At 53.6% G+C, this 25814-nt stretch overlaps 2 protein-coding genes across 2 annotated transcripts in view; one reads left to right on the forward strand and one right to left on the reverse strand.

Annotated features, from left to right (window-relative positions):
* Positions 1 to 23988, reverse strand: part of LOC119089356 (anoctamin-10) — a 26104-nt gene extending 2116 nt beyond the window's left edge. Inside the window, exons 1-12 of the mRNA XM_037212024.1 lie at positions 23915 to 23988; positions 23671 to 23789; positions 12665 to 12864; positions 11451 to 11724; positions 11087 to 11203; positions 10087 to 10271; positions 9308 to 9472; positions 8482 to 8704; positions 7305 to 7435; positions 5765 to 5853; positions 4369 to 4486; positions 111 to 302 (exon numbers count right to left, since the gene is read on the reverse strand). Coding sequence (XP_037067919.1) covers positions 111 to 302; positions 4369 to 4486; positions 5765 to 5853; positions 7305 to 7435; positions 8482 to 8704; positions 9308 to 9472; positions 10087 to 10271; positions 11087 to 11203; positions 11451 to 11724; positions 12665 to 12864; positions 23671 to 23789; positions 23915 to 23976 — 1875 coding nt within the window. The 5' untranslated portion in view covers positions 23977 to 23988. The remainder of the gene's footprint in view (positions 1 to 110; positions 303 to 4368; positions 4487 to 5764; positions 5854 to 7304; positions 7436 to 8481; positions 8705 to 9307; positions 9473 to 10086; positions 10272 to 11086; positions 11204 to 11450; positions 11725 to 12664; positions 12865 to 23670; positions 23790 to 23914) is intronic.
* The window catches only part of LOC119089359 (zinc finger CCHC-type and RNA-binding motif-containing protein 1), a 60639-nt gene that overhangs the window by 25563 nt on the left and 9262 nt on the right, over positions 1 to 25814 (forward strand). The window lies entirely within an intron of this gene.

Below are 25814 nucleotides of genomic sequence, written 5' to 3' on the forward strand. Positions count from 1 at the left end.
CATCCGAGTGTTCGCAACGCTACTGGAGCTGGCCCTCTCTCCCCCTCATTTTTGGATAGCGCCGCCCCTGGCACTGACCGCACGGCGTCCCTGGCTCGGCGACCGCTTACCATCCAGGCACCGATGTTGCGCACGCTCTTGGCCGGCGGCCGCTGGTACACCTTGCACAGCTTGAAGGCGTCGGCGCGAATCTCTAGCAGGTTGTTGAAGACGGCCCAGAAGGCAGCCATCGGGAAGACCGACGAGAAGAGGAAGGCGTAGCCGAACTGCACAAACATCTCCAGGTAGTCGTCCGACGTGTCCTGCGCCGCACGCCGCCAGAGCGTCACACACGCCGCTCGCGGCTCCCGGCCGACGGAGACGCGTCACAGCCAACCTAGTGGCCAACGGTCACGGCTCGGCCGAGGACGGCTAGCGAAGCTGCTGCGTGGTTCTCCGCGAGCTCGACAAGTCCTTGCCACGAACACAAACACGAGAACGCGGGCGTGCGTGTCCATTGCTTACATGTGGCATATCAGGAATGTTTTGTCCCTGACCACGCGTTTCAAGAACTTCGCCGTGACCTGTGCGGGGAGCGACATGACCATCTGTAATTAGAAACACGCACAACAGCGCGGGACGCGGCTCAGAAAACCTGCATCCAAGTACGAGATATCCCAACGGATTCCGCATGCCTCCCCCGTCCCACCCAGCCACACACGCTCCCGTCGCCGGCCATATGCCGTAAACCGGTCTTCACGGGCGCCAGGCGGTTCCGGCACGCATCAGGGGTGAAAGCCCTCCGTTTAACTCGGGCTTGATCCCGGCGTGAAGCTGTGGCGCATTATCAGCTGTTCAGCGGCCATCGCACACTCGGGCCTTCACGTATGCCAAGACCTGTTCCATGAGTCTTAACTGAGGAACTGTTGGAAGGGTTATTAATGCACGCGGTGACGCGCATAATAAGCTTCTTGAGCTGTGACAGGCCGGACCTTCCCGGAGAGCGCCGAGACCAGACTGCGTCAAAAGAAAACGTGATCGACGCTACGGCACCCATCAATCTGATAAGGTCGACGCCAGTTCTGTGGGTAACCCTGTTCATGGCGCTTCGGTGCACGATGGTATTTAGCCATTCCAGAGCTCGAGAAGGCCGCCCACACGCCCACGCCCACACACGCAACTTTCGCCATTCAACTCAATGACTGCATCTCCGTCGCCCTTCACTGTAACATCCCCGGGTTTTCAGCATGCTGCAGTCTGCTTCACCTGCCCTTCAGAGGCCCGCCCCCGGGTTTTCGGCATACTGCAGTCTGCTTCACCTGCCTTTTAGAGGCCCGCCCCCGGGCTTTCAGCATGCTGCAGACTGCTTCACCTGCCCTTTAGAGGCCCGCCCCCGGGTTTTCAGCATGCTGCAGACTGCTTCACCTGCCTTTTAGAGGCCCGCCCCGGGTTTTCGGCATGCTGCAGTCTGCTTCACCTGCCCTTTAGTGCCCCCCCCCCCTCCCCCCCCCCCCCAGAGACCCTTTCCGCCGGCCGTATTTCGGGAATATCTTACACCGCGGTACATTCGAGACATTGCTGCGATATGTCAAACCCTGTAGATGCACGCGTCTGCGAGCGGCCTGCTTGTTTGAGCACGTATCTCTCCAGTGCAGGTAACTTCTGGGTGGGCAGCTGGATGGCTGGGCGCTCACTGCCCCAGCTTTTCTCGTCAATGGGATCCTCACCTCTGGATGTGGCCGCGGGAACTGCCTCGTTGTCTGGGGGGGGGAGGGGGGGGGGAGGAGGGGAACTAGACCCCGAAATATTGGTACAATTTTGGCATAAAGTTCATGACGTTGCGCGGGAACGAGGCTACGCAAAACGCCCCTGATCCTAATCTTATCTTGGACAAGTTAAAAACGAAAAACAGACAAACGAAAAAACCCCGCGCTAAAGTCCCTGGCCCTCTGAATATCTGGCTCCAGGTGTAACGTCCATGGCGAGACTGACGAAGGATTTAACGGCACATGTCTTTCTTCGCTACAGAGAGTCGGATACAATTCGCCAACAGCCTTCCTGTGGGGCCCGTTCAGTAAGCTGCTCTAATGCTTTTTTCGTAGACGTACTAGAACGCGTAAATATCTACATCCACCGCCTCCACGACGCCAAATACGACATTTCTAGCTTCGTGCAATTTTAGTGATGGGCCTATGCATTAAGGCTGGCGGCGACTCAAACCCTAAAGCCACGCGTGTTTAACACATCGGTCAATTTTCTATACCACTGTGCACACAAGCAGAGGAATGGGCACTGGTTTCGGGTACCCCCCCCCCCCCCCCCCCCCCTAGCATGTCCCAATGAAGGAACGCACCAAAGAATAGCGTAGCTTTCCTGACCTCGGAGAAAATTCCAACGAAAGAAAGGCTTAGACTCCCAGAACTCTTCTTGCGTCCATCTGGTGGCTACAACGGATGAAAAGCTCTTCGAAATAGGAAAAGGGCAACACAGCACAGTACACCTTATACGGCCTGGGAACGACAAGGTCACAGAACAGGGATTGGTCAGAATACCTCCACCAAGCTGAACTTGTTGGAGCTCCTAAGTCACGCTACAAACGGCGGCAGACGCAAAAAACATCTCGTGGCCGCCCCACCCCTAACGGCCTGCAGTCGCAGCGGCGAAAAAATCACACGTGAACAATCTCCTAAACGAGGCATCGGCATATTACCTGGTGACCTCGAGTAGGTCGCCTGATCACGGCCTCCAGCGCACATGCATGCAATCGACATTGCACCCAGTTGCTGAACTTCATTTTTGGTAAATGCATTTGATTCATGCAACAGGAAAGTGTCGCCTTGCACAGTTATTTGAAAACAATGGAATCACCGGCCGTAACAAGCGGGGCAGCACGTGACACTCCTGGATGACCGGCGTCCGCAGCGGCCGGCCAGGCCAGCGACATAATGGGCCCGCCCTAGTTCCATTTCTGTGGGGAGAGGGGGAGAAGATGGGGGTGACAGATGTCAGCCAAAATTTCTCGACCGCAGTGCCATCAATGGCGGATCCCGAATTTGCGGGATAGCGAAACAAAGGGAGCGGCGGGGCCATGCCGGAAGCATTCTACACATTTCGATGAACCACTGGTCCGTTCCTTCAATTGAAATAACTGTCATCTTTTACGAGGTCAATCGGTTCTCGTTGGGATGATTTGTCGCAGTGTTTCGTGGCAGCGTGCGAATGCTTGAATGGCACTGAGCTGGTCGCAAGGGCAGCGGGCAATCTTCAAAATATCTTCGTTTATTTGCACCACACTGGCAGATATGTCACGCCCCGATTTCAAATTCTTTGTATCGAAATGAAAACAGTGGTTGAAAATCACCGCATTGCTCTAAAAAGTGTCTGCTTCGACTTTAATAGTAGCATAATGACCTTATCTCTCGTTCAGCAATTAGGCAAAATAGATACATGCAATGATATTTTAGCTCTAAGTCTTTGCCGAAACAACTTACAGCTGCAAAAATATCTTGAAAGCTTAGCGAGGAAAAATGGCAGCAGTACTGTTCTTAGGTGCATGCAATGTTCCTTGCAACTGCACTGAAGGGCTTAAGTATGCTTTGATTTTAATCAAATTCTAACATTAACTTGTTCAAACATCTTCTTTTCTTTTGCGTCAACAGATGACAAAAAAAATCGCATGTATTTTTGTTTGCTTGCGTGAGTATACTTGAATCACGCTGAGTTGCCAGATAAGCAAGCAATTCGAATCTACAGTGTCGTTGCCTCGTAAACTATGCTTGATGTCGGACTCAATGGAAAAATCGTGAAAATTTTGTCATTTCAGATTGTGACAACAAGCCAACAGCCTGTTTGCGACAACCCGCCGTGCAAGCGGTTGATTCAGTTCTGAAATACTGAGAGACGGGCGAAAGAGACGCGGAAGGGCCCCACAAGAGCCTAAGCCCCAGCAGCTACACCACACAAGCTTAATCCCGCCACGGACAAGCTGCAGACGAAATGGTCACGGCCGAAGTCTCGGCATTCCCGACGAGAAGGAACGCTGCGGAGTTTCCCTTAAACGTCAGGGGTCTCAGGGCGGGGGGGGGGGGGGGCAGACCGGTCTATTGATGGCGACCTCAAACTGCAAATAGCTGCACGCCGCGCCGAAGCGAGTTCCTCGTTCAAGATGGCCCCTCTCTCACGGGAACGCATGCAATAGCGGAGTCCGACAGAGCTACACCAGCACCAACTGTCAGTCCCTGGACAGACCGAACCAGGAGGCCGGGGTCGGAGCCCGCCGCGCAGTCGGCCGTCCACGCTCGCACCAACTGCCAGCCCCCCTGAACAGACAGAGCAGGGAGGCCAGGGACGGAGCCCGCGGCGCCGCTGGCCGTCCACGCTCGCACGTACCGGGTACCGCTCCAGCTGCAGCTGCTCGTTGACCATGAGCACGCGCGGGTCTTCCGCATCCAGCGTCTTGACCCGCAACGCGCGCGTCGTCGGCGTCCACCGCATCGATGGCGCGACTCTCAAACAGCTGGCGCGTCAGCTTGTGCTCCTTCAGCTTGGTTGACTACCTTCTCCTGGACCTGCAGCACGGGCGGACGGCGCCACGCTCAGCGCCGCGACTTCAGCCGCGCTGGTCTGGGTCTCGACACGAGGGGACATCACGGTCGTTACACACGACCACGCCTTACGTCCATCGCCGCGGAACGGCACAGCCAGTCATCAGTCGGCCACAGCCAGTCGTCAGTCGGCCACAGCCAGCCGTAATAAGTCAGCCAGTCAGTCGTCAGTCGGCCACAGCCAGCAGTCAGTCGGCACAGCCAGTCGTCAGTTGGCCACAGTCAGCCGTTAGTTGCCACAGTCAGCCGTCAGTCCGGCCACAGTCAGCCGTCAGTCGGCCACAGTCAGCCGTCAGTCGACCACAGTCAGCCGTCAGTTACACTGCGCACCAAGGCGGCAGTACGGCTACAGCAGGGCTACAGCAGGCTGCGCTGTCCTCCTCCACCAGGTAGATAAAGGTTCTAGGCAAGGAGAATGTTCGTAGAAAGTATACATTTACGCAGTGGCTGCCATTAACTGTGTGCAGGCCACGTGCACCGGAAATTTGATACACACGAATTGCACTATTCTCCAGCTGGGAGTGAGCGAATTCGGACGACTGTGAAATTCTACGTTGCGTGCCACCACCCAAAACGCCGAAAACATCTGAGCTGCGGGGATCTTAACAACCATGACACTCCGGCTATCCGACGATCACAGCTGTGATACTTTATCACGTCCACCAATTGCCTGGACAACGGAAATATGTGCGATGAAGGGCACACGCACATGCCCCAATTCCTTGAGCTGAGAGCGTGATAACCTCGTCATGCCAATTTCATGTAAAGCGTTGTAAGTTGAAAACAACGATTATCAATGATTGTCATCGATTACGATACCTACTACAGGCCAGTTTGGCGATGATGTCCACAACACAGTGACTGCGATCTTGAGGTCATATCCTGCTACATCAACATGATGTGTCGCTGTCGCTTTTCGTTTGCGTTTACTAGCCTACGGACCAGTGTTGGTGACGACTGTCGGCTGGCCCCTCACCTTGGACCAATGTTGGTGACGACTGTCGGCTGGCCTCTCACCTTGGACCAGCGTTGGTGACGACTGTCGGCTGGCCTCTCACCTTGGACCAGCGTTGGTGACGATTGTCGGCTGGCCTCTCACCTTGGACCAGCGTTGGTGACGACTGTCGGCTGGCCTCTCACCTTGGACCGGTGGTGGTGACGACTGTCGGCTGGCCTCTCACCTTGGAATACGTGGTGCGAATGACGATCGGAAGCAGAGCCTCCTGGAAGTTGTGACCACCTGCTGAATTATCAGCATCACGGCCAGTTGCTGAAATAAACACGCCCAACGTCACCTGGCTGAAGCTGGCCACCGATTTGATTAACTGCACCGCCACACCAAACACTATCGACTAACACACAAGCTGTAATTGATGCAGCTCAATTACACACGGTCCATATTCTCAGCACAATTAAGATAACCAATCTTTTAAACATCGATTTCACTGCTCAAGGACAGTGGGTCCACCACATCAACATACGCTACTAAGTGGCTGTTTAGCTTTGAAGCTTTGCAAGATGCACATCTGATTATACGCCTTTTCAGTAGCCATAGCCTCATGTGTGACTGCTGCCGTCACTGGTGGCGCAGTATCCCGCACACCATACCGCGCTGACCCAGTGACACACATGGAGCGTGTGGCGTCACTGGCGGCGCAGTATCCTGCACACCATACCGCGCTGATCCAGTGACACACATGGAGCGTGTGACTGCCGCCGTCACTGGCGGCGCAGTATCCTGCACACCATACCGCGCTGACCCAGTGACACACATGGAGCGTGTGGCGGTCACTGGCGGCGCAGTATCCTGCACACCATACCGCGCTGATCCAGTGACACACATGGAGCGTGTGACTGCCGCCGTCACTGGCCGGCGCAGTATCCTGCACACCATACCGCGCTGACCCAGTGACACACATGGAGCGTGTGGCGTCACTGGCGGCGCAGTATCCTGCACACCATACCGCGCTGACCCAGTGACACACATGGAGCGTGTGACTGCCGCCGTCACTGGCGGCGCAGTATCCTGCACACCATACCGCGCTGACCCAGTGACACACATGGAGCGTGTGACTGCTGCCGTCACTGGCGGCGCAGTATCCTGCACATCATACCGCGCTGATCCAGTGAAACACATGGAGCGTGTGGCGTCACTGGCGGCGCAGTATCCTGCACATCATACCGCGCTGATCCAGTGACACACATGGAGTGTGTGACTGCTACCGTCACTGGCGGCGCAGTATCCTGCACACCATACCGCACTGACCCAGTGACACACATGGAGCGTGTGACTTGCCGCCGTCACTGGCGGCGCAGTATCCTGCACACCATACCGCGCTGATCCAGTGACACACATGGAGTGTGTGACTGCTACCGTCACTGGCGGCGCAGTATCCTGCACATCATACCGCGCTGACCCAGTGTCATACGTGAAGCCATCGAACCCCCTCCTGAAGACTAACCAATCACAAGACCCACGCGCTCCCATGACACGTGTGCCCGAAATGGCTCTACACCCATGATTCTGTCTCATGCGATTACATCCCTCATGCCTCCCTGAGACAAAGCTCCCCGAAACAGCGAGGGACAACGGAAAGACATAGCTTCTCGTGCGAACGGACGGCAGAGCCTGCAACGAATATCCACATTGAGCGATACAGCCAGATAGCTATGGCCTCAGGCCAGGCTGCTATCCGTCGCAACTCAACACGGTGTACTCACGCCTCTCAGCATCTCCAGGTCCTGCATGTAGAAAGCGATGTAGAACAGCGACATGAAGCTGTTGACGAACTCAAAGAGAGCCAGCTTGATCACCCGATAGTAGTCAAACTGCTTCTGCGTGCGATGGTTCTCTGTCGACGAGCGCAAACCGTTCAGGTCCCGACAGCCGATCCAGGCGATCATGGCAAGTCGCAGACACGCCCACACTAGTGACCAGCAGCAACCAGGCGAAAGACCACGTGGTTAACGATCAGATGCCGAAAGACCGCATCTCAAAGGTCGCAAAAGGGCAAAAATCGTGCGGGATAAAACGAGAACCTATGTTGTGGGATTACGAGAGTATGGATAGAAATCGCCCGACAAAAGATCGAACGGAAGAAAGCCCGTACAGGATCAAAGTCGCAGCGGACAAAAACTCGTACGGGTGAAGATCGCATGCCAAAAGTACAAGGCGAGGACGTTACAGTACAAAAGCCATAGCATAACAATGTTCATCCCGACCCTACGACGTTGTACACTTCACTGTCGTTTGACAAAATTGGATACTCGACAAAAATCGTGCGGAGCAACGGCAGCAGTGGTGCGGCGTTCCCAGCTACCGCTTCGCAGGGGCACGCCTCGTGGCCAGTGCCGGAACGATAAACGGCAGCGCCTCCCCTCAGGCAGTGTCTTGTCTTCGTCTGCAATTTTCCCGCAAAGCATTGCAATCCGAAATGCACTCATGACGCAGTTTTCCTAGCGACCTTTATCCCATACGACGGCGCACGTTTTCCTGGCGTTTTTTGTTACCTCGTATGGTATTTTTGCTGCTTTCTCCTTACATTTTTACATACGATTCTTTGAGTATTTTGTCCTTTCCAATTTGTCCTCATGACCCGTCGCCTTGCCTTCTTCCATGCCACATCTGCTGAACAATCCTTACCCTATAGTCCGTGGCGGTCACGTCCCAAACGCCTCGAAACCCAGAGCAACTCTCGTTTGGATGAACCACAACCGCCCATGGCACTTCAACGAGTATACGCAAGCACAGATTTAGTCCACCACGACCCGCCCCGGCTACGAACAGCCGCTTGCTCACCCGCCCTGCTTCTGACATGACCCTCGCCAGCGACCGACTTCTGCCGCCTCCCACGCGCCTCGCCTCACGCCAGCAAGGCTCCTCGCCGCCGGACTCACCCCCACTCCGTGAGGAAGGTGGTCATCTTGTTGTAGTACTTATTCATGACGAGCACGGCCACCGAGTACACGACCGACGGCAGCATGATCAACAGCGCCGCCAGGTTGCCGCCGTACTGGTCGCGGTGCAGCGTCAGGTACTCCTCCACCCAGAAGGAGACTAGCATGAGGTAGAAGGAGCCGAACAGGCACACCCCGACCGTCGGGATGGACACGGCGTACAGCTGCCGGCGGGGAGGCAGCTGTTAGAGACGCTGGTCGACGGCCCACGGTATTCGCTCGTCGCTGACGTCAGTCCACGGTCAGCACCGCAGCGCGCCGGCGTCAGAAGCAACCAACAGACGGCGTGGTCAGTCCCCGCGGCGCCCCGCCCTTCCTGCCAGGGTGAGAGGCAGGCGACGCCATATAGCCTCAGCAGCTGAGTGCGTCGTAAAGCCCCAATGACAGCAACATAAACAACAGACGGCGTGGCGACAACAGCCCGCTGACCAGCTCCCAAGCTCGCATCCGGTCACCGCCCCAACATCTTGCCAGCCTACCGCCGCACCAGTCCCCAGCCTGCGGTGGCCGCACGCCCGCGCGCCCTCCACAGGCCCGCGCCAGAACGTCCGGGGCGGCGACGTCCGACGGCGCGCGTGGCGTGCGCGGAGAGCGCTTTAGCCGCCCACCACTGGCGGAGCCGGCCGGCCAGGCCCAGCCCAGCCCGGCCCGGCCCAGCCCAGCCCAGTCCAGCCCAGCCCAGCCCAGCCCAGCCCAGCCCAGCCCAGCCCAGCCCAGCCCAGCCCAGCCCAGCCCAGCCCAGCCCAGCCCAGCCCAGCCCAGCCCACCTTGAGCAGCGTCTTCCAGCGCGGGTAGTAGGGCATGTAGCGGCCAGTGATCTCGTCGCGGATCATCTCGCCGCGGTGATTGGCGCGCGGCTCCAGGAACGACATCTGCGTCTTGTCCATGACGCCCCACACGTAGGCCAGCTCGTTACACTTGCGCTTCCACGCCTGCGGGTCGGCGGAGGCGTGAGTGACGGCGACGGTGGCGCCGGCACGCGGTCGGGTCGGAAGTTACACGCGTCATGGCGTTTGGGCTAAGTGGATTAGGGGGCGCGTTAGACCAGCCAGGCGGACGACGCCGTATGAGACAGGGCACCGACGGCACAGCGCAATTCGGCGCGTGTGCTCTGGTAATGCATGTGGCGTCAAGGGATACATGGCTCTCCCTAGGATAGACAACACAAAATTCACCACACCAACTCCGCAATAACCTTAGGTGAGGCATCCAAGACATGCGAACATGTGGATGTCACGTTTCTACATCTAAACATTTATACATCAGTAAACAAGTTGGTTTATCATGGCTCAGGTCACGTTCGTCTTACGCCATAACGGACTACGATGCGTTAAGACGCCTTTCTGACGTAAGTATAGCATGGAAAATGAGCATGAAACGGCGACGAGTAAAAAAGACCCAGAAATCAAAAGGGCGCAGAAAACAAAAAGACACAGAAAACCCCTCCCAATAAAAATATTTTAACCCACATGTTTTGCACAGTGACACAAAGCATGTAAACAGGCCAACAGGCCGATACCCGGCTGAGGCCAAACCGAGACCGCACCTCCAGGAAGACGGTGACCCAGAGCATGTTGAAGAGCGAGTAGAGAGCGTACTCGTGCAGCGTGTCGACCGAGAAGAACAGCTGGAGCAGGCCCAGCGCCGCCGGACCACACAGCGCCGCCGTGTAGAAGCCCAGGAACGAGAAGTACAGCGCCACAGACTCGCCGAAGTAAGCACGAATGTCCTCTGGAGCGGGACGGGGGCCGGTATGAAACGAAGAGTCATGCAGAACGTCAAGTTGAGTTATGAAGATTTTGCAGGGGGCGGTGCAAGCGTCTCACAGTGAGCACATCTAGGAAACTTTGTTCATTTTCAGAGCGCAGAAGCCTACGTCTATTTTCGACGCGTTAACTGATCTGGGCACGTCCGTGGGTGCCAATGCGAAAGAGGGAGACACAGGTGAGGGAGGTCGTCGTTATCGTCACTGGGGCTTTACGACTCACTCAGCTGATGAGGCTGTATGGTGTCGACGCCTCTCAGCCTAGTAGGAAGGGCGGACACCGCGGTGAATCGAACCCCGTACCTCTGATTTCCCAGACATTGTGTTAACAGTGGTTGACGCAGACGCGTTAACAACTGCACTATCAGCACCATCAGGTGGCGGAGGGGAAGAAAGGCGTGACGGGTAAGAAACATGAAAACTGCAAAGACTACACCCAAAATCTATTTTGATGACCTAACTTCAACATGACACCGATGCCAAAGCTTTCCCCCAGCCCTGAGCACTGAGCCTTGGACAAGGCTCCTTTGCCACAAGCCGTCTGGGCATCCGCTGCCGTCCCAACGGTCCAGCGGCTGCCTATTAAAGGTTGCCACTTTCCCGGAAAAAGGAGCCCTGCATCCCAGCACGACTTGGAGAGCACTGCAGAGTTGGCCCCACGTCTGTACCAAACAATCAGACGGCGGCGTCAGAGCCAGGTCAACGGGCTCCGCGGCACTAAGCATCTGATACCAACGCTGCCCACAAGCATCGGCAATCCATGTGCAGAGAATGCGCTCACCGAACGGCTGACGCTGGAAGAGGGCGGCGTACCAGGACTTGCCCAGCCGGTCGAGCTCCTCCTGGTCGTGGGTGGGGAACAGCTGGACGATCACCTTCTCCTGCAGCAGCAGGCGGGCTGGGGGTGCACGGGCATCGGTCGTCACCTTACCGCGCAGACAAGGAGTGGCAGACACGGTCTGTGGGGGTCTTCGTCACCACGGAACCGGACCAGCACCGGCAGCACCACAGTGTGTCACATCGCCTGACACATCCAACCTCACCGTCACGCAGCGACTGCAACACTCCAAACGCGCTGTTTCACAACCCCGCCTCCTCCCGAAATATCCCCCCGCCCTCCCCCCCCCCCCCCCCCCGATACTCACTGACACTCTGGCCGGGGTAGAGCCGGACGGCCGGATAGCCGGGCAGCCGGTCCTCAGCCGTGCGCGCGCGAATGTGCTCCAGCTCGTGCAGCACGATGCGCTGCTTCTCACACATCGTGAGCAGGCCATCGACGCCGGCCGGGCCCAGGAACTCGTCCAGCTCGGCGCACGTGAAGTCGCGCAGGTAGCCGTCGCGGTCCTTCTTGCGCATCTCCATGCGCTCGGCCGTCTCCAGCAGCTTGATGCGCGACGCCGTAAGATGCAGCACCAGACCCTGCCGGCGCGGCGGGCGGGGCGGCGGCGGGATCAGCGGGAGGGGCACCACGGCAGCTGCAGTCGCGGGAGGGGCGCCACAGCATCAGCGGGAGGGGCGCCACGACAGCTGCAGTCGGCGAGAGAGGCGCCACGGCAGCTGCAGTCGGTGGGAGGGGCACCACGGCAGCTGCAGTCGGCGGGAGGGGCGCCACAGCATCGGCGGGAGGGGCGCCACGACAGCTGCAGTCGGTGGGAGGGGCACCACGGCAGCTGCAGTCGGCGGGAGGGGCGCCACAGCATCGGCGAGAAGAGGCGCCACGGCAGCTGCAGTCGGTGGGAGGGGCACCACGGCAGCTGCAGTCGGCGGGAGGGGCGCCACAGCATCGGCGGGAGGGGCGCCACGACAGCTGCAGTCGGCGAGAGGCGCCACGACAGCTGCAGTCGGCGAGAGAGGCGCCACGGCAGCTGCAGTCGGCGGGAGGGGCACCACGGCATCGGCGGGAGGGGCGCCACGACAGCTGCAGTCGGCGAGAGGCGCCACGGCAGCTGCAGTCGGCGGGAGGGACACCAAGGCAGCTGCGAATCCGACCGCTGTGGATTGTCCGTCCGAGGCTGGACTCCGGCCCAACAGGACCCTTTCCACTATGAGACACCAGCCTGTTCCGGTCAGACAGAGGCTGGTGCACGTCTCGCCCAGCGCCTACCAGACACCAGCTCCGATCGGTCTACTGACCTTGCTCGCCAACTACGGCACAGAGACCTATAGGAATTTAATAACTTTGATATAATGGACTTCTAGGATATCTAAATAATTTCTATGTCACTCGCGAGTTAACCTGACCACCTATCACCTATCATCGCTTCCACACAGCTTCCGGGTGGCCAGAGCACCAGTCCATTCTCAACGCCATCCGGCCAAAGAAGACACGTGCCAGCGCAGCAGGCGCCGGTCGACCGACCTTGCCCTGGAGCTGGGGCTGGGCGCTGACGAGTAGCTCCGCGCCACCAGTGCGCCGGCGGCCCTGCACGCGGCTGATGTACCAGTCGACCGTGGCGGCCGGTACGCCCGCCGCGAACTCCAGCACGTACAGCGTGGGCGGCAGCGACGCCGGGTCGCCGCGGATGTCGATGTCGTCATCCGTGTCGGTCGGCTCCATCCCTGGCGGCGGAGGCGGCGCCGGTCAGCGGGGCCGCCGCTCGCGCCCGCGGGGACGGGGAGCGAGCCGTCAGAGGACAGGGCGGCTGGGCGCACAGGGTGGCTGCTGCTCTTTCCAGTGCACACGTCAGCTGGAAAGGCCGAAAAGGTGGAAAGGCAAAAGTAATTGAAGAGGCTGTAAGCTCAGAGGAGCTACGAATCATGATACCAATCATAGTGTATGTTTCTCACTGTCCTCATCAAGTCAGGCAGCAGGCAATTGCAGAGAATGTGTAACATTACATAAATATTTAATGGGTTTCACACTCTGGAGACCAGTATCAAAACATGCAAAATGTGCACTGATTTCGTGGGGTGGAAGGGTACGATTTCAGCTATCAATATTGCTTTGTATGTGCTTGAAAAGCCATCCTTTGCATGTTGTATCTCACTACATTTCTCACTTGCAACTATTGGTACGGTTTGAAGTGCAAGACCGCTTTAGACAACCTAATATCACTACTTAGTAAATATGCTCAATAAGTCAATTAACAAAACTCAGCAATATGCGTGGACAGTACATATGCCCACTGAGTCATCGCTTGATTGCGTCATGGAAATGCGTCAATGCGTGCTTTGGTTGCGTTGGTATGACTGATGACTCGTTGCCAAACTGGCCGTGCGAAATTTGCACGGTAGTGGACAGACACACTCACTTGTAGACATATTATTGCATCTTGTCAGAGAGGTATCATACTAATTGTTACGTTGTTTGAATAACCCAAATATTGTCACACACCCGGGTTTTGGCTCTTTCTTGTAGGGTTGTCGTATAAATGAACATTTTATTATCATAAAAGTTTTTAAAACCAAAATATTTTATATTGTTTACTTGCATTGGCATACTTAATTTAGGCACTATCCCTAAATACCTTGATTTCTAGTCCCATTTTTGTAACATACCATGTCAATGTCTGTGCTACTGCATTACATCACACAAAATGTGATTTGTGTTTAAAATTTGCATGAGATGCATCACCTTGATCTAGGGCCAATTGAAGTCGGTTGATGCCAGAAATCATGCTGGTGTACATTTGATGCCAATCAATCCATGATATTTCTTCTGCTGGCCTTGAGCACTGCATTGCTAACAACGTGCCAATATTCCAATGGGCTTTTTTGATGCTATTCAGGCCTGGGTGACCTTGAAATAAAATGCATGTACCAGACAGCACAAGATCAAGGCATCAAGGTCAGAAGCAGAGGGTTTTAAGTCCTAAAAAGGCAGAGCTGTGAGCGGCACTAAATGATCTTTAAAATGACTGTCTCAGCTCAAAACCATATACAAATGTGGAACACTCCCTTCAAGCACATTGAACTAAAGTTGCCAATCTGGAAGGCAAGAACATTTGGCAAAAAAACTACATAAAGGTCACACATATTCTCACAAGATCCCAAGACCTTTATAAAACACTGAAGGTGACAAGGATGTGAGGCATTTAATGACTGCAACAATATTTAAATTTCATCATTTAAGAATTTATTCCATCACTGTGCATTGTCACCTGACTACCATACTGTCACATCCCACTGTTAATTCAGAGTAAGGGCATTACATTTTGCCTGTAGGTCATAACATGTGGATATTGGTCAGTCAAAGTATACCTGAATTTTCATGAAATGAACCTGAATCTCAATAACTTATTACATCCATGAAAGTAACAGATCATAGATCATTTTCAATCATACTCATTAAGTGGAAAAAGAAAATGTGATAGATCTGGTACATAAAAAGGCATGATCAGGTTAAAGAATGATCACATTATGTCAGGTTAAACCCTTCACTGATGAGTGCTACCAGGTTAATTTGCATATTCCAAAAAGCTTATTGCACATACATGTTTCCAAAGTAGTTATAATCTAGCCCTGCATCATAGCTGGAATGACTTATAATTACAGTTGTCAAGGTAAATATCATAATAGTAGATGTGACATGACATGAAAACAAATGACAGATCACCCAGACAAAAACATAAATCTACACGAATTTCAAAGAAGACAATCCAAAGCCAATCCAAACCCAGGCAGATAAGTATGGCCTGTGGGGAACATGGACAGAACCTGGCAGAGGGTAGCACTTAATTCAGGGCCCAGGCCAGGCAGAGGCAATGTTTAAGGTCAATTTAAACCAGAAGGCAGGATGGACCATGCCAAGTATTGTGTGGCAATTAAAACTTCTGCTCCATAATTCTGTTTTTGACCTGGAATGCCATGATGGATAGAAGGAATCATGCTCACATGACAAATGCTACTTGGCATGTACTATGAACCCTGAAATCCATCCATTCAGAAGTTAAAATTGAATCTAACAAATTATGCAACACAAGCTCGGGCAGCCCACACCTCACATCTCAATTGGGTTACATTGCTCTTCCACCAGCATGAAAATTGTGCAATATAAAAATTGCATGGGGCATGACATGAGTCTGTGTCCATTCTCAATATACGCTCAATAAAACACAACTCCAGGGGCGCACGATAACTTCCCAGCTGCGCATAGTTCACTACCTTCATGATCCTCATCCAGATCTGGCAGAAACATGTTGCTCAGCTCGGCAGAGCAGTGCGTAGCACCTTATTAACACAATCTGCCTTATAGCCCTCCAATAAAGTTACAGACAGATGTTTCAACCCCACACGCGGACCCCAACACCCAATCCGGCACCACCCGGCCACGTTATCAGTATAACCACCGCCCACCAAACAAAGTTCAAGGTCGCTTTTGTTTACCAGTAGTGAATGCAACGAGCCTGGTAGCAAAATAGTAAAACCACGGTAAAATAAATTGTATTTTTCAAAATAGACTTATTAATTACTAGAATTAATACTTCAACAAAAAAATAATTGTCATCTATTCAGTTATTATTCAAAATTATGGCACTGTCGTTGCTTTTTGCTCAAATATTGCTTGTGTCCTTCAGCATTTAAAGTTAAATCCAAGGCCACAGAGCATGTAAAATCTGTGCGCACTGCCATTTGTCGCCTTCGCGCCGATAATGACGCCGGTCACTTGCACTCTAACCTACTGCCACCAGGATAACGAAAGGTTATCACGTTTCGTTATCCTAGTTCCACCAGGATAAAGCCACTAGGCTAGTGGCTCTAAAGCGTAAGTGTCGTCACACAGGGGCGGATTCATGATTTCGTCAAGGGGGAGGCACGCGACGTTGTGGGACCCCTGGAGTTTGGGACCTTCTCCAAAAATATCCCTGCATTTTGGTCCGTACATTTTAAGACAAGTTGTGTGTAGCATATATATATATATATATATATATATATATATATATATATATATATATATATATATATATAATGCTGTAGTTTTGAGGCTAAGTGTTTTGAAACAACTGTAAAAAATTAACTCGAGTTAACTGCTAACAACCATCAAAACCAAGCATGGACTTGATTCCTAGCCTATGTTTTTACGGCTAGCCGGCTGGGCGAAGTAATCAGTTGACGGCTGATGACTAATGCAGATTTTTTCCTCTGTTATAAAGGAGTGCAACAAATCCTAGCATTCGAAATATGTTAAGAACGTGATGTACTAGAATAATAAGTATCACACGCTCAACAGCTAACGAAAATGACACATACGACATCAGCGGCCTGTAAAATTACGCTCGGCAATTGCGCGTAAAAATTCATCGGCGCATATTCCACCGCTGCTCTGAGGCGAAGGCGCCAAGGCCAGTAGGGACGAAACCTGAGCGATCATGGGTGCCGCAAGAGGCCAACAAAGTGGCCCCTGTCAACAAGTATAGGGTCCGCAGAGCGAGCAAAAAGAACCCAAGACCAACGTGGTGGGTCCATGAACGACCGGTAGTGCCCTGGTGGACTGATATATAAAGCCCCGGCCAGAGCACAGAACCTTCCGAGCGAAGGGGAATTATCCAAGACCATGAATTAATGCACCTGTCCGATCAAGAGTGCGCGGGCGGGTTAACCACGCGAGCCTCGATACGAGTGAAGAGTCCTCCGCAGATGAGACAAAAGGGAGAGAGCCCTCGATCAAAGTAGATGGCCCCTGAGCATCGAGTGTCTCCGTGCCTTACCTCATAAAAGCCTTAGCAACAACGCAAGGCCTTCCAAGCAAGCAGGAAAAGCCCGAGACTTAAATGAATCGCCCCTAAGCAACTGAGTGTGCCCTGGCATATGGGGCCTGGAAAAAAGTGTAAACAGCCCTTCGGACGAATGGGGAGAACCCGTGGACGAAAACCTGATCGATCAACAGTGCTCAGGCATGGGGGCAGATAGCGTCCCAACGGCACATTGGGCCCTGCGAGAAAATGCAAAGAGATCAAGGACAACGTGGAAAGCTCCTTAGCGATCAGATTGACCCGGCAAGTGGATATATAGGGTTAGGAAACCAACAGCACAATGGCCCTAGACAACGTAATGAGCTGGATGATTTTCCCCAAACAACACTTTCTCAATCAGCCAAGAAAAAAATGAACTTGTATTTTATGAACTCTTTACTTTGCTAACAATTGTTCTTGGTCGTCTGCGGTCCCAAAAGTCTCCATTTTTTGTTGCGTATTTGTTTTTTGCTTTATTTGTTTGCGCAAAAATTTCCAATTTTATTGTGTTTTTGTTGTAAGAAAGCTGCGCCCGTCCGGCCGATTATGGGCCCCTTCGAAGCCTTCAGGTGCTCTCGGCATGCTCCATGAGGTAGGGTCCTGTGCCTCCCCCTCAGCATCCGCCACCGGCCCCGAGCAGCTTAATAGATAGGGCCCGTCAAGAACATAGGGCCATCCATCCAAAAAATAAATATTCACGACACAATGTGTAGGGCCCTGAGCAACCGAGTGTGCCCGAGCAGTCTGACATATAGGGGCCCCGTCAAGAGTGTAGGGCCTTCCATTTAAATAGGAAGTACCCAAGACACAATGAAGAGCGCCTCCAAATGTTCGAGTGTGCCCGAGCAGGTTAACAAATATTGCTCCCAACAAGAGCGTAGGGCCCTCCATTCAAAAAGGAAGTACTCAAAACCCAATGAAGAACGCCCCGAATGATCGAGTGTGTCCGATCAGGTTAACAAATATTGCTCCCAACAAGAGCGTAGACCCCTCCATTCGAATAAGGAGCGCTGAAGACCTTATGCGAATGGCTCCAGAATGATAGAATGTTCCCGAGCAGCTTATCAGAAGGGGTTCCAGAAGAACGTGGGGTCCTCCATTCAAATAAGAAGTACGCAAAGTTCATGGCGGAGGACCTCCAAAAGATGGAGTATACCCATGTAAATTACCAGGTGGCCCAGATAGGAGTGTGGGGCCCTAAATTCAAACACCAAGACCCAATGTGCAGACCCTCCGGACAGTTCAGTGTGGCCGAAGTGGCGAACAGATGGGGTCGCCGACAAGTACATAGGGCCCTCCGTTCAGATAGGAAGGGCCCAAGACACTATGTGGAGGGCCCTGGATATTCGAGTGTGCCCTAGCGGGTTAACAGATGGGGCCCCGGCAAGAGCGTGCGGCCTCCCGTTTAAATATGAAATAACCACGACATGAGGTAGGGGGCACCGAATAATCGAGTGCGCCGGAGCAGGTTAACAGACAGGGCCCCCGAAAATCGCAGAGGGCCCTCCATTTAAAAAGGAAGTACCCAAAACCACACGTAGAGGTCCCTCACGATCGAATGGGCCCGAGCATCTTATCAGAAGGGGCTCCGACAGGAGCGTAAGGCCCTCCATTGAAATCAGAAGTACCCAAAACCCGGTGCGAAGAGCCCCCGAAAGGTGGAGTGTACCCGAACAGGTTATCAGATGCCCCCGATAAGAACAGAGGGCCCTAGATTCAAACACCAAGAACCAATGTGCAGGGCCCCCCGAGCAATCCAGTGTGGCCCAGGAGGCGAACAGAGGGGGCCCCGGACAAGTGCGTAGGGCCCTACTCAGATAGCACGTGCCCAAGGCCCAAAGTAGAGGGCCCCTGAACGATTGAATGTGCCCGAGCAGGTTATCAGATAGCCCCCCCCCCCCCCCAAAGCGCAGGCCTCCTATTAAGAAAAGAAGTACCCAAGACCCAGTGTGAAGGGTCCTCGAACGACTGTTGTGCCCAAGCAGGCCATCAGATGGGCCCCCGACAAGAGTGCAGGGCCCTAAGCAAGTGACAGAGAATTTGAAGCGCCCTAGACCAATGGAGAGAGCCCATGAGCATATCGCAAGCGTGTCGGTAGGTTAACCGATACGCATGTGAAGGGCCCCTGGGCAACCGAGAAAACCCCGGCAAGTTAAGATATGGGACCCAGCTTTAGCCCACAGAGCCTTCCTTGCGAATGGAAAGAACACGGGGAAGGACCCGTGATTGACAAGAGTGCCCCAGCACGCTAGCGGGAAGGGCCCCAACAACAGTGCGTGGCCCCCGAGCAAAATCAAAGAAATAAACGACAACGTGGAATGCCCCTTAACTATCGAAATGATCCTGCAAGTGGGCATATAGGTCTCTCAGAAACAGCATGAGGCCCCTAGACAGTGAAATGAAGCTTAAAATTTCCAGTCCACAACTTCTCCGATCATTGAATAATTTTTTGACTTCCCATAGGCCCTTTACTTTCGCTTACAGCTGTTCTTGGTCGTCTGGAAGACCAGAGATATCCAGTTTTGTTGCGTTTTGTGTTTTAAAAACTGCACCTGTTCGGCAGGTGCTGGGCCCCCTCGCAGCCAATGGACTACTTCGGAGCCCAAGGGGGGACCATAGCCCCGTGCCCCCGCCCCCCCCCCCCCCCCCCCCCCCCCCTCTGGATCCGCCCCTGTCGTCACAAACCGTACTCTAAATATACCGACAGGAACAGCTTGACTGCAAATATGGCTTATTATCCCCACGTCTTGCCCCAGGTGACGCAAGGTACAGCGATTTGTTTTACCGCAAAGTCAATCGCTATAAGCGTTAGTCCAACAGTTATAAGATCTCCACATTATTTTCTATTTATAGACCCTTAATAAACCGCCGCAAATCAAGAAAAAAGCCTTGGGTCTTGGCAAGTGTGAGTACGGTCTCGAAGACCTGTTATTAATAGCGAGCACTGGCACATATAGGTTCCTCGTTGTCCGCACAGACCCAGTCCACGCAGGCACCGTGCAGTGACGCTCACCGCCGCAGAATGCATGTAAAATGAAAATGAGAGAAGTCATCACCGCTGTCCACCAAAAAAAAAAACGCGTGGCAAACATTTTCGGTAACTGGTACCTTACAAACATAAATGTAGCATGTGGTAATGTAGCAATTATAACACGTGGTAAGATATGGTCGTCATCATGGCTGGCGGTCCTCACCATTTATAAGCGGACCCATGACAAAAAAAAAAATTATCGCCGATTTCCAGCGGTTGTTTTCGGTGGTTTGGGTTTTACGCGGAAAGGGATTGGCATTAAGACGCGGAGGGAAAGCCGACAGTAAGACGCGGAAAAAGCCGAAAGAAATACTATGCCACACTCAAGACCGTTGATGATACATGATAACGCGATGTAAATGCTCAAACGTCGATCGCCAAGCTCGAGCTCAAGGTTAAGTTTAAGAATGCTTCCAGTTTATCCCCAAGAGAAGAAGAGCATTCCTTCAGCTGCACCGCATCGTCGGAAGCCTCGACTCGACGAGTCGGAATGGGTCTCGCATGGAGAGCAGAGCTCCTCCCGTCGCTGAGTGAACAGTCGCCGGTACGCATTTCACCACTCGGCCCGCGGCAAGCTCCTCCACGCTCCAGAAGCGGACGCGCTCCTCGAGCGCTCTGGCTCCGAGAGACAGCGCCCCGTTGAGCCGCATGTGACGTTGGTTCTGCGCATGAAGAAGGCCCGGCGTGTGTATCGAGGACATCTGCGACGGGCCAGCCGCGTCACATGAGGCCCGTCCGCGGGCTGACCAGCAGACGGAACGCAGTGTGTTCAGGAGAGTCTTAACCGCGGTAGTATCTGCCGCTCGTCATGAACAGTCCGGCCAGCGTGCGCCACTAACGACGCAGCAGCGTGCCGGGATGTGCGCCACTAACGGCGCAGCAGCGTGCCGGGATGTGCAGAGGCTCGGTGAAACGCGGTTCACCGTGCCCGCGTGGTGCTTGTGCCCATGTAGGCGGGTACGCACTGCGAGGCCAGCCCTGCCTTGGTCGAAAAAGGGCGTTTGAAATGGCGGTTGCGGAAAACTTCGAAGAGATCTAATCTCTTCTAATCACATTGTCTCTGAGGAAAACATCCAGTTTTGTCAGTGATTTCAACTGGTCTCGCCACATGTTTTTTTTTTAGCTTTGCCCCTGCCACCAAGAGATATCAAATGTCCAGGCCTGCACAGGTCTCCGCATGAGCTTTCTCAAGTGCTTCTACGAGGGTTCGCGCAAAGCTCAGGATGAACAGAGCCTGGTCCCGGACGCCGCCCGTCACACAGCACACACAGCTGACCCCGCCACGCTGGAACAGCACATTCGGCTCGGCGGGCAGCCAGGAACAGCACATGCTGTTCGATGGGCAGCAAGGAACAGCACATTCGGCTCGGCGGGCAGCAAGCGCGACATGGCGATGTGGTCTACGCGAGGGCAGAACTATTGACCCAGGCCACTCATCTGAGAGAAGGAGAGAGGGGGGAGGGGGATGAGAGGGGAGCATGCCAAGCACGCGCAGGAGTTCGGTGACATGTGCGCAGCGCACGCACTCGGGCGTGCCCCGGCTCTGCTCCGATGGAAGCCGAGCTCGGCGCTGAAGTGCGGCGCCACCGGGTGAGGCGTCACCCGTCTGGCCAGCGGCTCGGTGGACCCAGGCCGGACGTCGGCGGGCTGATCACCCGCAGCGAGACGCTGGTACAGCCGGGCCACCCGCAGAACAGCGTCATCAACTGCACGCTGGTACTGCAGCGGAAGACGTTGATGCAGCGCCAGTACAGGGGGCAGCAGGCTTAGGCCACCCGGCGCCGTTGTGCCCCTCGGCGGAAGACAGCGAGTCGGTAGCTAAAGCGGACGATCGCGGAGTCTTCATTCATGAGACAGAGAATGCTATTGAGACTGGCGTCGCCAGAGCCGCTGAAGAAGCTTCCACCTTGGATTCCCAGCCCACGCCATGACGGCAGATCGGACGGTGCGTCACTGGCCGGCAGCCGAGGAAGCACACTTTCACGGGCAGGCCGTCCTCTCCACACCCCATGCTGAGTGGCGTATCGTATCGTACTGCAGGCAGACGGGACTCCGCCGGGTGGTATCGCGCACCCAGACCAGCCGGGGCGGCCACGAGAAGGCCGGAGACGCGTGTCACCCACCGGCGGCCGGGAGTACGGGATGCTCTTAAGGGCGACATGCTGGCATCCCTTGAACGAACGCACGGTGATTTCATGCAGCGCCCAGCCGCTGGGCCGCACCAGCGGCCGCGCCCCCAGTGCCAGCACCAGCGCCGCACCAGCGCCCGCCACCCGAGTACGAGCAGCGCGTGTGTCGCTCCTGCAGAGTGTGTGGCTGCAGCTGACCGAATGCCACAATGCAGCTGAGCGAAGGCCACACTGCATCTGACCGAATGCCACACTGTAGCTGACCGAATGCCACATTGTAGCTGACCGAATGCCACACTGTAGCTGACCGAAGGCCACACTGCATCTGACCGAATGCCACACTGCAGCTGACCGAATGCCACACTGCAGCTGACCGAATGCCACACTGCAGCTGACCGAAGGTCACACTGCATCTGACCGAATGCCACATTGCAGCTGACCGAAGGCCACATTGCAGCTGACTGAATGCCACACTGCAGTTGACCGAAGGTCACACTGCATCTGACCGAATGCCACATTGCAGCTAACCGAAGGCCACATTGCAGCTGACCGAATGCCACATTGCAGCTGACCGAAGGCCACATTGCAGCTGACCGAATGCCACATTGCAGCTGACCGAAGGCCACATTGCAGCTGACCGAAGGCCACATTGCAGCTGACCGAAGGCCACATTGCAGCTGACCGAATGCCACATTGCAGCTGACCGAATGCCACGCTGCATCTGACCGAATGCCACATTGCAGCTGACCGAAGGTCACATTGCAGCTGACCGAATGCCACATTGCAGCTGACCGAAGGCCACACTGCAGCTGACCGAAGGCCACACTGCAGTTGACCGAAGGCCACATTGCAGCTGACCGAAGGCCACATTGCAGCTGGCCGAAGGCCACAGTCGATCGCAAGGAGCCGAGTGCAGAGGCGATGTTGCAGGCAAGGCACTGCAAGTTAACCCGATTCGTTCCCAGTCCGCCTGTGTCCGCCAGTCCGCCGGTCCGCTCCCTTAAGTACTGCCTCATTAGCAGTGACGAAATAAAACGAGCGCAGCTCTAAATATTAAGTACCGCCAATATAATCGATGTTCGCTAGAACGTCTTTAACGTCTGTAGTACCACCTGAAGGTTGTTCACTCAGAGGAACAATCGATGTGATTCTTGATATACATCGATGGCACAATTTCGATGAGCCGCATCCATGCTACGATATATTTCGATGCGATGCATCGCATCGATCTGGCGTTGGAATCCTATAAAATCTATGTCGTGTTTACCGACATGAAGGGGAACATTTTGGCACGACCTGAACCTTGCGTTAGAACTTTAGGAGGCAGAACGTGCTCAATGAATGCAAATGCATGACATACAAAATGTAATAACTGTGACATACAAACGTTTCCTTCTCTGTCTCTATTTACCTGATCCATCCAAAACCCAAACTCATTCGAAGCGCTGTGGGCACGGCAGGTTATAGGCACGACGGTGCATTCCGTTTTCACTCATCTGACTTCGCGAGGGCGCGTGGGTTGCAGCAGGGTCACCTGAGGCCGAGGGGTCATTTGGAGCTGGCTCTTGCGCGATGGCCCAGGCCGGGAGAACAGGCTCAGGGGAATCTGCATCAAAGGAGCGGGACCGTACAGGCTGGCGCAGTTCGCTGGACCTGAAATCGCACCAGCCTTATTTGTTTAGTTGACACGGGGCTGGGGAGGGGACGCATCATGGCTTAATGGCTTTTTAAAACTCGGCTCTAGTTGACTCAAAGCATTGATATACAACACTACTCACGTCTTATGTGTCTTGAGAAGTTTACCCAAGAAAACAGCTCCGTGCCGAAACACTGCTTTCATCTCCGATCTGCATATTTACCATAGCCCATCTGCATTTGCATGCGCTAAGATTGTTGGAGCATTTGTTTTGAGGCGTGGGGCTTTCGCTTAAGATCACATGGGTGAAAACCGTGCGTTGTCTCGTCAAATGGACTACGTTATCTAGGGGCATTCTGATTAATGCTTACAAGTCGGCATTCGAATTGAAGTCAATTCTTTTGCTTTAGGACGGGAACAGCGCAACAGCAAAAACAAGTGCGCCCCTGGGTTGCATTTGACACACCTATGTACGGGCCGCATCGATGATGTACGGGCACGGCTTGTATTGTACTGAACTTTGACCTATCTGGCGTAAATTATATGGTGCACGTGCCTTGCGTTGACGCGAGGCCCGCAAGCAGTGTGCACAGCGGAAATCAATTTGTAATGATGATAAGGACAGGACATATGAACAGAAAGTTTAAATAAGTACTGTGCATCTGTTGATCATTTTCAGCATTGAAGCGTTGAGCATGTGGTCATTATTTCATGGAAGGTTTCTCTGGTTGATCGATAGAAAAATGCCAGCGAAGCAAGCATCTGCAAAACGAGAATGGCAAAAACAAAGATGAAATTAGAGCAAAACTTCAGAGACTTTGTATGGCGGGAAATGGATACCCATTTATCACAATGTAGTTAGAGCGGCGTGGAAATAGGAACAGGCGTCAGACCACAGGAGCATTGCTTTTCTATTCTTTTGTTTTTATATATGGTGTGCCATATATCATAACATATTATATATATATATATATATATATATGGAGCGTTTTGTTGCAGCGCCACATCATCTTCCGCGCAGGCCACATTCTAACGACAATTATTATTCAAAACTAATCGTACACCTCTTCCGTTCACTGACAGACTTTCACCTCGACCTGAGACCTCATTTGGGACACTTCTCCGGAACCGAGATGACACTTTGGAGCTGGTGGAGCAAAGCAGTAGACCACAACTCAGGTATTAAATGAACTAGAAGTCTTACTTAAAGAAAAGTCAAACATTAGAGAACATGGCTGTCAACGACAAACCAGTGTACCGTAAATGAAATTAGAGCAAGGCATGCTGGGGCGTTAGCACACATTTTTTAAAGGTGGGACGATGCCATAAAACTATGGCTGTGGTTAGTGGTCATATGACACTAAATCACTAACCCACAACTTTGTGAGAAGTTTGACAGTGGTCCTTCGAGTGTTGAGGGGAAAGAAATGATCCAAGTGGCCATAACCTCCCCGGCCCCCCCCCCCTCTCCCCAGCGTAGGCGACGTCCGTTGTCCTATGGCTGCGGACAAAATATTATAGCCGTGTAGTTACTTTTTCTCAGAAGCACATAACATCACCTAGACCACTTGGCCACATAATGTATCAGTGTATAGGCGTGTGCATGTACGGTGACGAAGGTTTCGCTGCATTATATTTAATGCCCGTTTGCCCGCAGCTACATTATGGTCTGCATGCCCGATTCCAGAAGTTTGTTATTGCTTATTTGAATGTAATAACGGAGAGCAAATCTGACCATTGAATACGGTGTTGATAAAGCATCCCAACGACATGCTGCTTGAGGATCACGGGATTCACATGCTGCTTTCAGGACTGCACCACTACCGTGTAGGGCAAGATCCTAAGCGCGACCAAATTTCTTTGATTCCATGAGTTTAAACTGGCAAATGCGACTGTTTCATGAACTGGATCCATTTGATCCAGGCAAAGGTGAGCACGCAGCACACTGCTGCTGCTTTGACGCTCCTCTGCGTCACCATCAAGCAAAACAAATTGTCAAACCCCGTCAGACGATAACACTGCAAACAGCTGGGGAAGAACTG

This window comes from Pollicipes pollicipes, unplaced genomic scaffold (assembly GCF_011947565.3).
Source record: "Pollicipes pollicipes isolate AB1234 unplaced genomic scaffold, Ppol_2.1 Scaffold_3087;HRSCAF=3621_pilon_pilon_pilon, whole genome shotgun sequence".
NCBI lineage: Eukaryota > Metazoa > Arthropoda > Thecostraca > Pollicipedomorpha > Pollicipedidae > Pollicipes > Pollicipes pollicipes.